Source organism: Dromiciops gliroides, chromosome 3 (genome assembly GCF_019393635.1).
Source record: "Dromiciops gliroides isolate mDroGli1 chromosome 3, mDroGli1.pri, whole genome shotgun sequence".
NCBI lineage: Eukaryota > Metazoa > Chordata > Mammalia > Microbiotheria > Microbiotheriidae > Dromiciops > Dromiciops gliroides.
The window spans coordinates 219,260,314-219,275,353 of NC_057863.1; the positions used below are offsets into that span (position 1 = coordinate 219,260,314).

Consider the following 15,040-nt stretch of genomic DNA (forward strand, 5'->3'; position numbering starts at 1 on the left):
ATCTAATAGATTATTAGAAAGTTAATTAAAATGGGTTTTATGTAGGAATTTCTTGGTGGTTTGTTTTTCAAGGTGTTCTTGGATGGGGTTGTTAACTTGTTAAAAGGTTCTTTGGTATCTGTAACATTGAACATAGAAGGCTTTTTAATCACCTGCATTGTCATTTAGTAGCTGCATCACTGTCAGACTGATGAAATGAGCTCTTGGTAATTGGAGCACTAGCAGCTAAAAGGTTTAAAATAGATGTCATACAATACCAATAATAACCCAGTGAAATGTTACAGACCTAGGAAGTTGTACCAAGTGTGAGCCAAAATGGAGGAGAGTTCAATGTTCTATGGTTTTAAAAACATTTATGTTACTATTTTTGCTCTCTTTTTTTTCTTTAAGCTCTTAATCAAAGTCTTTTTGGCTCTCTTAACCCATTTCTATATCGTCAAAGGGAACAGAAAAGAGGCTGCTAGGATATCAGAAGAAATCTATGGAGGAGTGTCAGGTAAAATTTATCCATCTATTATTGTTTTTTGTTTTTTGTTTTTGTTTTTGTTTTTGTTTTTTTGTGGGGCAATGGGGGTTAAGTGACTTGCCCAGGGTCACACAGCTAGTAAGTGTCAAGTGTCTGAGGCCGGATTTGAACTCAGGTACTCCTGAATCCAGGGCCGGTGCTTTATCCACTGCGCCACCTAGCTGCCCCATTATCCATCTATTATTAAAAAAAAAAAAAAACCGGGGGCAGCTAGATGGCGCAGTGGTTAAAACGCTGGCCCTGGAGTCAGGAGTACCCGAGTTCAAATCCGGCCTCAGACACTTAACACTTACTAGCTGTGTGACTCTGGGCAAGTCACTTAACCCCCATTGCCCTGCCAAAAAAAAAAAAAAAAACCACTTACACTGTATGAGTTTCAGTTCCTCTAGAATTTAGATTTTTAGTTATAATTTGGCCTTGGAATTCTGTGGTATTTAAAGAACATGTAACATTTAATTTAGCAAAATGGTATTGATGATCAAATTGGTTGTGTGAAGCCTTCTCAGCCATACTCTATGCAAATGGGAGCAATTAGGCCCCACAGCTTTAGGAAACCCTGTTTTTACAGACCCAAAGAACAAATTCTGTGGGGATTTTCCATTATTTATGTGATAAGTTATGGCAATGTGTTATGTGATTCAAAAAAGACTTGGCATCAGAACTTGATCAAAGCCATTTATCTTCCTTGGGTTTTTTTTTTTTTCTGTTTTTTCCCCAGAGTACATTACATCTATTTGAGTGCTACTGATTTGGATTTAAAATAGATTAATTGTCATGTCATCAGTGTCAGCAAAAGCTGTCATGAAGGCCACCCCATAAGTATATGACATTGTGTTAGGCATTGTGCAAAATTATAATAATGTACATAAAATGGAAGGCTGAAACTTGAGCAAAATATTTTAAAATTGAAAACAGAGTGCTTCTTATTTCTTTTGGTTAATTATTCACTTCAGTTTCTTACTTGTGGGAAGCTACAAAATAGCTCTTCAATTAGACATTCTTCCTTTTGGTTTTGACTTGCAAAAAACATCTGGCAATTAAAGAGTTCAACATTCCATTAATGATCCTCTAGACACTTTTATTTCAATTCTTGCAGAGGTTCCAATATTACATCATATTTTATCTGCCAGTATCCATTTTCAAATGTGCAACTAGGATACTCTTTCAAAACAAGCATGTGATCCATAGTTGGCAATGCACTGGACAAACACTAGAGACTATATTGGTCCCATACAAAGATATAAAACATCTAAGGATGCAGCTGTAGAAATGCTTAAATTAACTGAAGAAATTAAATAGAAACACAGAGTTCCAGAAGCAGTACCTAGAATGTGGAAGGTGATTTCCTTTGGGGATTATATCTGCCATACCTTTCAGGGAGGTATGTTACTTTGGCCAGCTTAGACATTTGTGCTTTTTTGGTTTTCAAGTCATGCTGGTCAAGCCTATTGTTCATGGTCACTATTTACTTTCAAGTCAAGCTGGTCAAGCCTATTGTTCACTTTAAATCTGCTGGGTAGGCAGTATATCTAATTCTGGGTTTTCTTTGTAGCATCATTGTTGTTTAAGTTATGTGTAGATAACAACAATATAAAAACTGCTAGATATATAGGTCACATTCATACTTAAATAGTTTATCAAAAATTCAGAACTAGCAATATTTTTATGTATATTCATTACTATTAATCTGATTTCCAAATGAAGTTAACTTATTTTAATAGATGCTTATCATGGACATGAATTATGTAAGCATTACTATTTTTAGAACTTAAGTTTATAACCTTAATGCGAATGATGCATCTGTGGAGCTCATTTCTTTGATGCTGTACCACTTGGTGCATATATGTTTCGTATCGCTATTACTTCATTGTCTATGTTACCTTTTAGCAAGATGTTGTTTCCTTCTTTATCTCTTTTAATTAGTTCTATTTTTGCCTTTGCTTTGTCTGAGATAAAGATTGCTACCCCTGCTTTTTTGACTTCAGCTAAAGCATAATATATCCTACTCCAATTTTTACCTTTATTCTGTGTGTATCTCTGCTTCAAATGTGTTTCTTGTAAACAGCATATTGTAGGATTCTGGTTTTTAATCCACTCTGCTGTTTGTTTCCATTTTACTGGAGAGTTCATCCCATTCACATTCCTAGTTATGATTACTAAATGTCTATTTTCCTCCATCCTATTTCCCTCTTCGTTTGTACTTTTTTTCTTCTTTCACCTTATTCTTCCTCACTAGCCTTTTGCTTCTGACCACCACCTCCCTCAATCTGGCCTCCCTTTTATCATTCCCCTCCCTTTCCCTTTCCTCTCCTGCTTTTGCCCTCCCTTCTAAAATCAGTGCTCCCTCTTTTACCCTTACTCTTTTTCTTCCATAAAGGGTAAGCTAAATTTCTTTTCCAAATGGGTATATATGTTATTCCCTCTTTGAACCAAATTTGACAAGAGTAAGGTTGAATGATGCTCACCCCTCCCTTCTTTCCCTCTATTGTAAGAGGTTTTTTTGCTCCTCTTCATATGATGTAATTAACCCCATTCCACCTCCCCTTTCTTCTTCCCATATACTCCTTTTTCACCCCTTAATTTTCTTTATATCATCACATCAAAGTCAATTTATACCTATACCCTCTTTGTATACTCCTTCTATCTGCCCAAAAAAGAGATACAGTCCTTAACAGTTATAAGTATTATCTTCCTCTGTAGGGATGTAAACAGTTTAACCTAATCAAATATTTTTTTTCCTGTTTACCTTTTTATATTTCTCTTGAGTCTTGTATTTGAAGATCAGATTTTCTGTTCAGTTTTTGTCTTTTCATCAGGAAACCTTGAAAGTCCCTTATTTCATTGAATGTCCATCTCTTCCCCTGAAAGATAATGCTCAGTTTTTCTGGGTAGATGATTCTTGGTTTCAATCCAAGCTCCTTTGCCTTCTAGAATATCATATTCCAAGCCTCCCGATCCTTTAATGTTGAAACTGCCAGGTCCTGTGCAATCCTGACTGTGGCTCCATAATATTTAAATTGTTTCTTTCTGGCTGCTTGCAGTATTTTCTCCTTCACCTGATAATTCTGAAATTTGGCTACAATATTCCTTGGAGTTTTCCTTTTGGGATCTCTTTTAGGAGGTGATCGGTGGATTCTTTTTCAATGATGATTTTATCCTCTGATTTAACAATATCAGGGCAGTTCTCCTTGATAATTTCCTGGAATATGGTGTCTAGACTCTTTTTTTGATCATGGCTTTCAAGTAGTCCAATAATTCTTAAATTATCTCTCCTGGATCTATTTTCCAGGTCAGTTGTTTTTCTGATGAGGTATTTCACATTTTCTTTTATTTTTTCATTCTTTTGATTCTGTTTAACTGATTCTTGGTGTCTCACAGAGTCATTAGCTTCCATCTGCCCAATTCTGATTTTTAAAGCATTATTTTCTTCAGTAAGCTTTTGTACCTCCTTTTCCATTTGGCCATTCCGTCCCCCACCAATTTGGCCAATTGTATTTTTTAAGGAATTGTTTTCTTCAGTCAATTTTTGTTCTTCATTTTCCAAGTTGTTGATTCTTTTTTCATAATTTTTTTGTGTAACTCTCATTTTGTTTCCCATTTTTTCTTCTCCCTCTCTTATTTGATTTTTTAAATCCTTTTTGAGTTCTTCCAAGAAGGCTTTTTGGTCTTGAGACCAATTAATCTTCACCCTTGAGGCTTCACATGTAGGCATTTTGACAGTTTTGTCCTTATCTGAGTTTTTGTTTTGGTTTTTCCTGTCACCATAGAAGCTCTCAATGGTATGGGCCCTTTTCTGTTTCTTATTCATATTGTAGCCTATTGTTTTACTTTAAAAGTTGAGGTCTACCCCTGGAACACAGGGGCCACTGTTGCAACTTCTTGGGTTGGGGAATAGGGGCCTTGTCACTGGCTTTCTCCTCTGAAGCCTTTGTGGCTTGTGGATTCCTCACAATCCCAGGCTTGCTCTGTGAGCTAGGATGACTTGGCCTAGTCACACCTCTCCTGTGGGTGGTCCTATAGCTGGCAGTTTGTCTTTTCAGCCAGGGCTGTCAGGTCTCACAACTGGTCTGCTGCACCACCAGCTTGTTGAGCCAGGCCCAAGGGGCCTCACCTGCCGATCTGTGCTGTGACCAAGAGCCTCCTGCTGATTTTCCCAGACACCCTTCACAGTGCGTTGAGCTTCACTGTGCTCCCCTTTCACCCAAGTGAGACAGGTCTTTCCTGAAGTCTTGTAAATTATCTCAAATTGGAAGATTATGTCCCTCTGTCTTTTTGTAGGTTCTGTAGTTCCAGATTCCTTTTAGAGGCTTGATTTGATATTGTTTTTGAGGGAAACTCGGGAGAGCTCAGACAACTTCCTGGCTTCTTTCCACCATCTTTGAGTTCATTTCAAAACTGTTCATGTATCCATTTTTATACTGCAAGCTCCTAAGAATATATGTATTTAACCTTCTGATGCTTATTGGCTATTTGATCTTGAGCAAACCAGTTAATGTCTCTGAGCCTTACTTCTCTCTACAAAATGAGAATGTTGGACTACATGACTTCTAAAACAAGCCATGTAAGGATTAAAAAGATTAATTTTGTAGTAATGTGTAGGATGGATGTAAATACTCTAACTAATTTACTATTACCAGTCACGACTCACAGTTCTGCTTTTTAACAGCTAAGAGTTAAAGTAGGAAAGCTTGGGTTGTACTTAGGGACATGATAAGTAGACCAGGTTAGCTAGAATGTAGAGTACCATGCATAGCAAGTCTGCAAACTGACCTAATGAAGTGAGTGTGTAGGAAAGGGAAGATATCTGAGGCTCAGCCCAATTGGGATTTCATCAGAGTTGAAAGGTAATTTCTTCTTTTCCCAGAGAGAATTGATTTGTGGTTTCTAACTTTTTCCATTCACACAGAATGGAGAAGATAGTACAACAGAGCTAACATTGATCCTATGATAATAGTTCCTTTTGACCACATGTGGCCTATTTCTCTATGTTGTTGAAAACTGGAATATAAGGAAATTCTTATCCTTTATAGGAGAAATTTCACTCAAATTTAGCTCTTATAACAATAAAATTGTTATAAATTCTAAATAATGTGTAAAAAAGACCCTTTCAAATGGAATATAGGCACACATACATATCTGTAAATGTATATATGCATGTGTATACATATAATAAGACACAAGTTTTATTAAGGTAGTTGTACATTAAAGTATGGCAGGGGCCAGAGCAGTAGAGTGGCCAGGAAAGAAAAATGACTAGGTGGGCAGGGTGATGGAATAGCCCCTAGCCCCAAGCAGGGGTAGGGTCCTGATTCTTATGGCCCCTCTGGTCCTGCCTCCTTCCCACTTGGATCCTTCCTCCTTCCTATCTCCTCTCCTCTTGGTGGAGCTAAAGCACATCCTCTCTGAGCATGCTCCATCCCAGGATGCATGGAGTTTGCCCATGGGGTTGTGGGGATAACAACCCAAATTAGACATTAATTTCATGCTGATAGGAAAAGGTTACTATCCCTAAGTAAGCAGGGCTTATGCTCAGGTCTCAGGAATTTCCCCTTAACCAGGAAGCCTCCAGGGATTGGAGGGCTTCACTAAACAGTGTTGCCTTAGGGGGTGCTATTCCCAAAACTGTGTTACCCTAAGGGATGCTATCCTGCACGTGCACAGAACCCAACCTCAGGTGTTTATAGGTATATATGTATAGATATGCATGTGTGTATGTGTATGTATAAATGCATGCATACATGTTTAGATATATTACACATGTATGTGTATATAGGTATATACAGTTGCATACAGGTGTATATGCCAATGCACACATGTATGCACACATGCATATACAGATGTGTGTGGTGGTAGTTGTTTCAGTTGTATCCAACTTTCCATGATACCATTTGGGGGTTTCTTGGCAAAGATACTGGAGTGGTTTGCCATTTTCTTCTCCAGTTTATTTTACAGATGAGAAACTGAAGCAAACAGGATTAAGTGACTTGCCTAGGGTCACACAGCTACTAAGTGTCTGAGGTCACATTTGAACCCAGGTCCTCCTGACTCTGGGGCCAGGACTCTATCCTCTGTGCCATCCATTGTTTAGTAACTTAAAATATGATGTTAGCTGTGGCTTACACTCATCTCCTATGGAATGGAAATGTGATTTCTACTAGTTTATTTATTTTTACAAGTTCTATAACAAGAAAGTCATCAAGACATTATGTGGGGTTCTTTATAATAGAATTTTATCCAACATGCACAGATTCACCTTCTTAAAAAAAAATCTTTTCATGATCCTTTCATTTCTTTAAACTATTCTTTTTCTATTTCTTTACTCTTTCATAAACAAATGCTAGAAAAAGCTATACTTATTTCCTTTTATTTTTTCTTCTTCTTTCTGACATCATTATTCATCTGAAAATATCCTCTCCAAGGCTACCAATGACTTCCTTTAAAAAATAGATTTCATTGATTGACTTGTTTTTACATGGCCTGGAGCAGGACTTCTTAAACTTTTTCCACTCATGACCCCTTTTTGCCTGAGAAATTTTTACGCTACTCCGGGTATATAGGTATATAAAATAGGTATACATACCCTTTTATTGTTGCCACATTTTTCATACCCCCCACATTCAGTTGCATACCCCTATATGGGATTGTGACCCACAGTTTAAGAAACTTTGGCCTGGAGTTCCCTGTATACCTCCTCTTGCTCCTCTCAGAGAGTCATGCCTTATAATAAATACTACTTTTGAAAAAGTGTAAAAAGAGAAATAATTTCTTCAGTATTAAAAAAATAGGACCTTATACATCCATAAACCCCTGCCACCATGTTCCCCAGCCCTGCAGAGGATTTGTCATCTTATGTTTCTTGTTTGGTGTAAAACTTGTTCTTTTTTTGTTGGCAACATTCATTTTAGGCTGTTGGGTGGTCATTCTTGCTATTTACATTGGTGTAGTCATTCTGTATATGTATTGTATATATGTATATATGTATGTCTGTGTGTATATATGTGTATATATATGTACACACATATATGAAAAAAATTTAAAAGCATTAAAACGTTAAAATTTTTTGAAATATTTCATGGACACTGGAACAACTATTTAGGGTGGGCTTTCAAATTAATAGTCAACAGCTGTTTTACTTCTTAAATATCTGGAACTTCAACATAAATATTATCCCAACCGAATGAGTTGTGTTACTGAAATAAATCTACTGGTATAGAAACTGCCATACAAAATTTTAATTTTAGTTGACCAAGCACTGGAGACATAAATTGTACTCTCAGAAAAATGTGGTGTGAATTAAACAAATTATTTTGAGTCGTCTTCTACACACCTCATCAAGAGCAAGTAAATATGTTTGTAGAATAAGCTTTCTCTTTTTGAAATATGTTTGTAACTGTAACATAGACCATCTGCTAAATTCCTAAAAATAATTGACCCCAGAAGAAAATTAATTGTGATTACTGCTTAAGAATTAATTTTGCAATTTGGAAAATTTAGTTAGATTTTGCCTTAGAGAGATGGAAAAAGATATTGACTGCCAAAATACATTTTTCCTTAATGATCTACAAATTAATTTTAGTTTTTAAAAGAATAATTTCTCAAAAGTGAGAGGTTAGGTTTGTTTGTTTGTTGTTGTTGTTGTTGTTGTTGTTTTTTAGTGAGGCAATTGGGGTTAAGTGACTTGCCCAGGGTCACACAGCTAGTAAGTGTTAAGTGTCTGAAGTCGCATTTGAACTCATGTTCTCCTGAATCAAGGGTGGGTGTTCTATCCACTGCACTACCTAGCTGCCCCGAGATCAGGTTTTGATAATAGGTATTGCAGATCATAAAAGTCACAACTTTCATAGGGCCTAGGCTGAGGAAGTTGAGGGGTGGGTGCAACTCTAGTAAAACACTTTAGAGAGAACTAGATACTACTGTAGACCCTCCTACACACTTGAGTGGACCAATAAAATAGCCTCTTGAAGGAGAGGTGGTGGTGGTTGTTTGTCCTTCATTCTCAAATAGAACCATGACATTGAGGTGACGTCATGACTTGCACTGAATTGGATTTAAATGGGGGAGGGCTGTGCAAGGTCACAAACCTCACTCTCCTCCACAACCATCTGGATCCATTGGCAAGATATATGTCAGGATGACTGGAAATGGCAAGTTTAAGGCAATTGGGGTTAAGTGACATGCCCAGGATCACATAGCTAGTGTCGAGATCTAACTCTGTGTGTGTATGTGAATGTGTGTGTGTGTTTGGGGCAGGGAATCCTGCTGGTCAAGAGGGTTGAGATCTTGTAGGGAAAGGTGGAAGAAAGATAGATGAATTCTCCTCCTTAATTGCAAAGCAAAACAGATGAGGGGTTTTCCTTCCCCTCCCCTCTCCTTCTGTTGAGTCAGAGGTTAACACAAACAAATTAAAAAACAACAACAACAACAACCCTCTGTCCTATTTTGCCATCCACCATTGCTGCTAAGTGTTTTTGTAAGCTTCATTTTCTCATAAACTAGAAAATAGTATACAAGAATGTTTATTTCCTTGAGAGTAGTTGGGTTATTATTTTATATGAAGATAACTGAAGCATGTTTTGCCAGTTTGGAAACAAAAGTGAATTGTATTTCCAAGGAGATTTAAAAAAACCGTACTACTTGCTGTTCCTCTTGCATACCATTCATTACACCTGTAATCTCAGTGCCTTTTTCTTTGCACTGTTAACCCTGCCTTGAATTAATTTACCCCTTTTTTACTTCTGTCTCTTGAAATCCCTACTTTTCTTCAAAGAACTTTTGAGTTCATCTCCTACAAGTCACCTTTCTTCATATTTTCTGCTACTGGTGCACCCCTTTCCTAAATCACTTTGATTTTCCCTTGTACAGCATATGTTTTGTATTCACTTATGTTTGTATGTTTGTTTTCCCCAAAGGAATGTAAGCTTCTTCTTATGAGGACAGGGAGAGACTTTTATTTTTGTCTTTGCATCCATAGCCAGTAGCATGGTATTTAATATATGCTCATTGGTTGATTTTGTTCCATTCATAGAGAAAAACTTTATCAGTTTCTGAGTCAAGCAAATTAATAAATATAGATAAATTAATAGATACAGGATGCAAATATAAGTGGCTCTTATAATCAAGAGTCATCTATTTTTAATGGGAAATCTGTTTTTCACACAGGATACTGTCTGGAAGTCTGGAGTTCAAATCCTGCTTAGCTGCTCTCATTCTCAGTTTCTTCCTTTATAAAATGTGGGGTTAGATTCAAAAGCCTCTTAGGCCCTTACCAGTTCTGTATCTATGAGCTTGTGTGTGTGTACACATGAGTGTGCATATGAGTATGTATAATCAGAATTCATACCACCATACACATACCCCAGTGATCATGTCTAAAATGAAGGAATAGCTCCATTCTGAAAAAATTCAAGAAGCAAAGCTACATTTTCTTGTAAGCTCATTCTAGGAGAATAAAAATTTTAGTGAGTCAGAGAAGTTCATTTATGTGGGTAGCTTTATTTCCTAGGAGGTTTGGGAGTAATTTCTGTTTCCAAAATTTTTCTTGCTTACCTATCACCAAGCTATACATACTTAAAGAGATAAAGAGCTGGCTTTACATATCAGTTTTGCCACTTTCTACTTGTGTGACTAGACAAATAACTTAATCTTTCTCTGCCTCAGTTACCTTGTGTGTAGAATTCAGGGTGACCTCTAATGTTCCTTCTAGATTTAAATATATGATCCAATGAATATTAGGCATATTAGACAGCATAGAACATATTTGTGTAGTGTTAAATTTATTCAGACCCTGGCTAGTGAACCCTTATTAATCCACAGACTAATAACACCTCCAGAGGCATCTGATTTTGAGTTTAAAGAATTCCTAAACCCTAAATTGAGAAAATACTTTTGTTTTAAAAGTCTATAATCTTAAGTACTGGTTACTAATTTGCTTTTTCAGAGTAATACAAGGCTAAAGGATGACAGAATTTTGCTCTTTGCTTCTGTAAGAAACATTATAACCATAGGCCCTTGATTAATATTTGTCGATTGTTTGATTGTTTTGAGTTTGTACCTTGTGTTTTGAACTTCATGTTTCCTCAGACCAGTGATGTAATTGAATTAAATTATCTCTAAGAAGGTTTTTTTTAAATTTTGTTTTGTTTTGTTTTTTTTTTTTGCTCTGTCTTCAAGTAGTATTTTGCTTACTGGTGAGGTTGTAGGGCTTTTATTCCTTCTTGCTTCCTTAATGTTTCCATCATTTTCTTTAATATTTTAAGAAAGTTTACCCCAAAGGAAGCAATATGTTTACTTTCAGATTCCTGTTTTCAAAACTTCTAGTTTGTGTTTATGTAAAGACTATTAATTTATTCTTTTTTTATTTCTTGAATAGAGTTTTATTTTTTTAAATATATGTAAAAACAAAATTTTAACATCAATTTTTTTAAAACTTTGTGTTCCAATTTCTCTTCCCCCCTCCATTCCCAACCCCCACCCACAAGAACTCAAGCAATTCAAAATAAGTTATATATAAGTAGTCATGGAAAAATTACCATATTAACTAGTTGTGAGAGAAAACAGTCAAAAAACCCCAAACTTCAGATTAAGGAATTGTCAAAGAGGAAAAGAAAAAAATTTTTTTAAAAAATGTGTTTCCATCTGTTTTCAAATACTATCAGTTCTTTCTCTGCAGATGGGGCTGCAATCTTCATAAGTCCTTCAGGGTTATATTGGATCATTGCCTGGCTGATGATAACCACATACTTCCCAGCAGATCATCCCCCACTATTGCTGTTATTTTGTATACAGTACATTTCACTCTGCTTCAGTTCATGTAGGTGTTTCCAGGTTTTTCTGATAGTATCCTGTTCATTATAACCTGTATATAGTACCTTAAGCCTGACAGAATTTTCTTCATAAAAGCCCAGCAAAGTAGGTACCATACATTTTTGCCATTATAATCAATCATCATAACTATTTCCCTCCATCCCACTCCCTTCCCATGACATTTACTCTATCTTCTTTTTACCTATTCCTCTTCAGAGGTGTTTTACTTCTGACTATCCTCTCCCTCGCTCTGTACTCCCTTTTTTTCACCCTTTCTTCCTTATCCTCTTCCCCTCCTATTTTCCTGCAGGGTTAAATAGATTACTCCTCTTAATTGGATATGAAATCTATTCCCTCCATGAGGCCACTCCAATGAGTGTTCTGTGTTCTAAATTTTTCTTCTTCCCTCCCTCCTCAACCCTGCCTATAAGATCAAGCAATTCAATATGTCATACTGGTGCAGTAATGCAGAATGTCTTCATTTTCCTTGAAAGTGTTTTGCTTTTTACTGCTCTCTCCCCCAATCTGCCCTTTCCTCCTTCCCTTCTTCCCCCCTCCCCTCCCTCAGGGCAAAAATATATTACTATACCTACTTGAGTATGTATGTTAGTCCTTCTTTGAGCCAATTCTGATGATATTAAGGTTCACTCACTCCCCAATTCCTTCCCCCTCTTCTACTCTCCTCCATAAGCTTTTTTCTTGTTTCCTTCATATGAACTACCTCTCCCCAGACCATATCTCCCCTTCTTTCTCCCCCAGTTTATTCCTCCTATACCTCAACCTTATTTTAATGATGTCATCATGAATTAGTTAGGTGGCACAGTGGACAAAGTACTAGCCTTGGACCCAGGAGATCCCAAGCCCAAATACAGCCCCAGACATAAGACACCCCACCCTGTCTGCCCCACAAAGAACAAAACATAAATGCTTTATAGATATCCCTTCATATTCAGTTCAGACTTGTGTCTTCTGTGAGTTTCTTACTGAGATAGTTCTTATGATTTTGAAGTATTATCTTCCCATGTAGGAATGTAAATGGTTTGATCTTTTAATATCCCTCATGAAGTCTTTTTCCTGTTTACCTTTTCATGCTTCTCCAGGGTCTTGTATTTGAAAGTCAAATTTTCTATTCAGTTCAGGTCTTTTCATCACAAATGCTTGAAAGACCTCTTTCTCATTGAAATCCCATTTTTGCCTTTGAAAGATTATACTCAGTTTTGCTGGGTACGTGATTTTTGGCTGTAGTCCCAGTTCCTTTGGCCTCTGAAATATCATATTCCATGCTCTTCAGTCCTTTAATGTAGAAGCTGCTAGGTCTTGCTTTATTCTTATTGGAGCTCCATAGTATTTGAATTCCTTTTTTCTAGCTGCTTGCAGTATTTTCTTCTTCACCTAGGAGTTATGGAATTTGGCTATAATATTCCTGGAGGTTTTCCTTTTGGGATCTCTTTCAGAAGGTGATCGGTGAATTCTTTCAATTTCTATTTTAGCTTCTGCTTCTAGAATATCAGGGCAATTTTCCCTCACAATCTCTTGGAGGATGGTGTCTAAGCTTTTGTTTTGGTCATGGTTTTCAGGTAGTCCAATGATTTTCAAATTATCTCTCCTAGATTTATTTTCCAGGTCAGTTGTTTTTCCAAGGAGATATTTCACATTGCCCTCTATTTTTTCATTCTATTGGATTTGCTTTACTGTGTCTTGGTTTCTCATAAGGTCACTAGCTTCCATTTGTTCAATCCTAATTCTTAGGCAGTTATTTTCATCAGACAGTTTTTAAATCTCCTTTTCCATTTAGCTTTTCAAACTGTTGACTTTTTTCTCATGACTCTCCTGCATCGCTCTCATTTACCTTTCCATTCTTTCCTCCTTTTCTCTACATCTTCTTTCTATTTCTCCTACTTTCTCTTCAAAGTCCCTTTTGAGAGCTTCCATGGCCTGAGACCAGTTCATATTTTTCTTGGAAGCTTTGGATGTTGGAGCTTTTTTTTTTAATTTTAATTTTTTAAATTTTTAAATTTTTTTACTGAGGCAATTAGGGTTAAGTGACTTGCCCAGGATCACACAGCTAGTAAGTGTTAAGTGTCTGAGGCTGGAGTCAGGTACTCCTGACTCTAGGGCCAGTGCTCTATCCACTGTACCACCTGCCCCGGATGTTGGAGCTTTGACCCTGTTATTATCCTCTTCTTACCCCCAAAGGAGTTTTTGATGGTCTTCTTGTTTCTCTGCCTATTCATCCTGGCTTATTATTTCTTGGCTTTTAACTCCTTCTTAAAGTGTGGTGCTGCTTCCAGGACACACTGGGGGGGGGGGTGTCTCAACTCCGCTCCTGTTCCCAGCTTCAGAGGGTCCTAGGTGTTTTGGTTTGGGGGCACGGGGCAGGTTTTAATCTCACCTGGCCTGTTCTCAGGTCCGGAGATAACCTCAGGCCTACTTACTAAACAACCAACCTACAAAGCTTTCTCTTGTGTGGTTCTTAGCTTCCGATGAGCCTGCCTGCTCCCTTCCCCCACCCGGGCCTTCAGTTGCTCAGGATTTGTTCCTGGTTGCCCGCTGGGGTGGGACAGTCGAATCCTTCCCCCCAGTCCACTGGTAGCCCCGCCCCGCCAGCTGTTCAGCCCGATCACGTGCGCTTGGTTCCAGAAGACTCTGGTGCTGTAGCCTATTCAGAGGCACTAGGGCAAATTCCTCCAGCAGGTGTCTGGTGTGTTGGCCAATTGTGGGGTTAGGTTTTATTCGTGGCCCAGCATGGCCCCCTGAAATCTATCTATAGCTGTAGAAAACTCTCAGCCCAAATTTTTTGTGTGTTTTTCTGCCCCAAGGGTTCTTTTATTGCTATTTTTGGGGTGATTTATCAGGAGCCCTGTGCATTTAATGTCTTTCCTCTGCCATCTTGGCTCTGCCCCCCTTAATTTATTCTTAATCAAGTGGCATTTTTAGGTAAAAATGTCCCAGTGAGATAAAAAGTGTGATGTTTAAAATCTTAATTTTGGTCGCCCCAAATTAAAAGGCTTCAGTACCAGTCTTTGGGCATTAAACATTTATTAGAGCATACAGATATTTACAAAGAGTTCAGAAGGTTATGAAAAAGAACTCCTACCTAGCCTAGACTTCCAGCTTGGTTGGGTTCTTCCTGAAGTCCTCCTCCACAAGCCTACTTTAATCAGGAACTCCTTCTCAAGCTGACTGTGGAATCTTTTTTATAGTTATGGAACAGAGGCGGTCCTTACACACTGCCTCAAGGTGATTGGTTGGCGTCATCCAAATCCATTGGCTTTGAAGGTGTTCTCAAGTTGAGTTCACAGTCTAGTTTCTGAGAACAATACCTTCTTAAGGGGTAGCCAGGTGTGATTACAATCCAATTAACTTGAAGAAGGCTTAATCAGTAGTCAATCACTCTCACTTGATTCAATCAGTCTCGATTAATCTCCAGGTGGGTATTTGAGTATCTGCTAAATCCCATTATTTCATCACAAAAGGATGGTAATTTTATGGATTCTAAAAATATTATTAGAACAATTCAATTATAGGGTATTGTTAAGGAATGAAGTATTCTGAATAATTGCCTTTTGGATAACTAAAAGTCAGTCTATTAAATATTTTGACCATGTCAGCCCTCTGTGATGGAAATCTTTCTAAAATAGGTATACTATCTAACTTCCCTACCTTAGTGAACAGAAGCTTTTGTTTCACATTGGGCTCCTACTGTAGCAG

General features: G+C 37.5%; 1 protein-coding gene across 4 annotated transcripts in view; it reads left to right on the forward strand.

Annotated features, from left to right (window-relative positions):
* The first annotated feature begins 251 nt into the window (after nucleotides 1-251).
* Nucleotides 252-15,040, forward strand: part of ASB11 (ankyrin repeat and SOCS box containing 11) — a 67,882-nt gene continuing 53,093 nt past the window's right edge. Inside the window, exon 1 of one of the 4 annotated variants that reach the window (XM_043996080.1) lies at nucleotides 252-496. In XM_043996080.1, the coding sequence (XP_043852015.1) occupies nucleotides 316-496 (181 nt within the window). In that variant the 5' untranslated portion in view covers nucleotides 252-315. Of the gene's footprint in view, nucleotides 497-1,765; nucleotides 1,908-15,040 lie in introns of those variants that run through there. The other 3 variants (XM_043996081.1, XM_043996079.1, XM_043996082.1) reach the window with 3 other exon arrangements.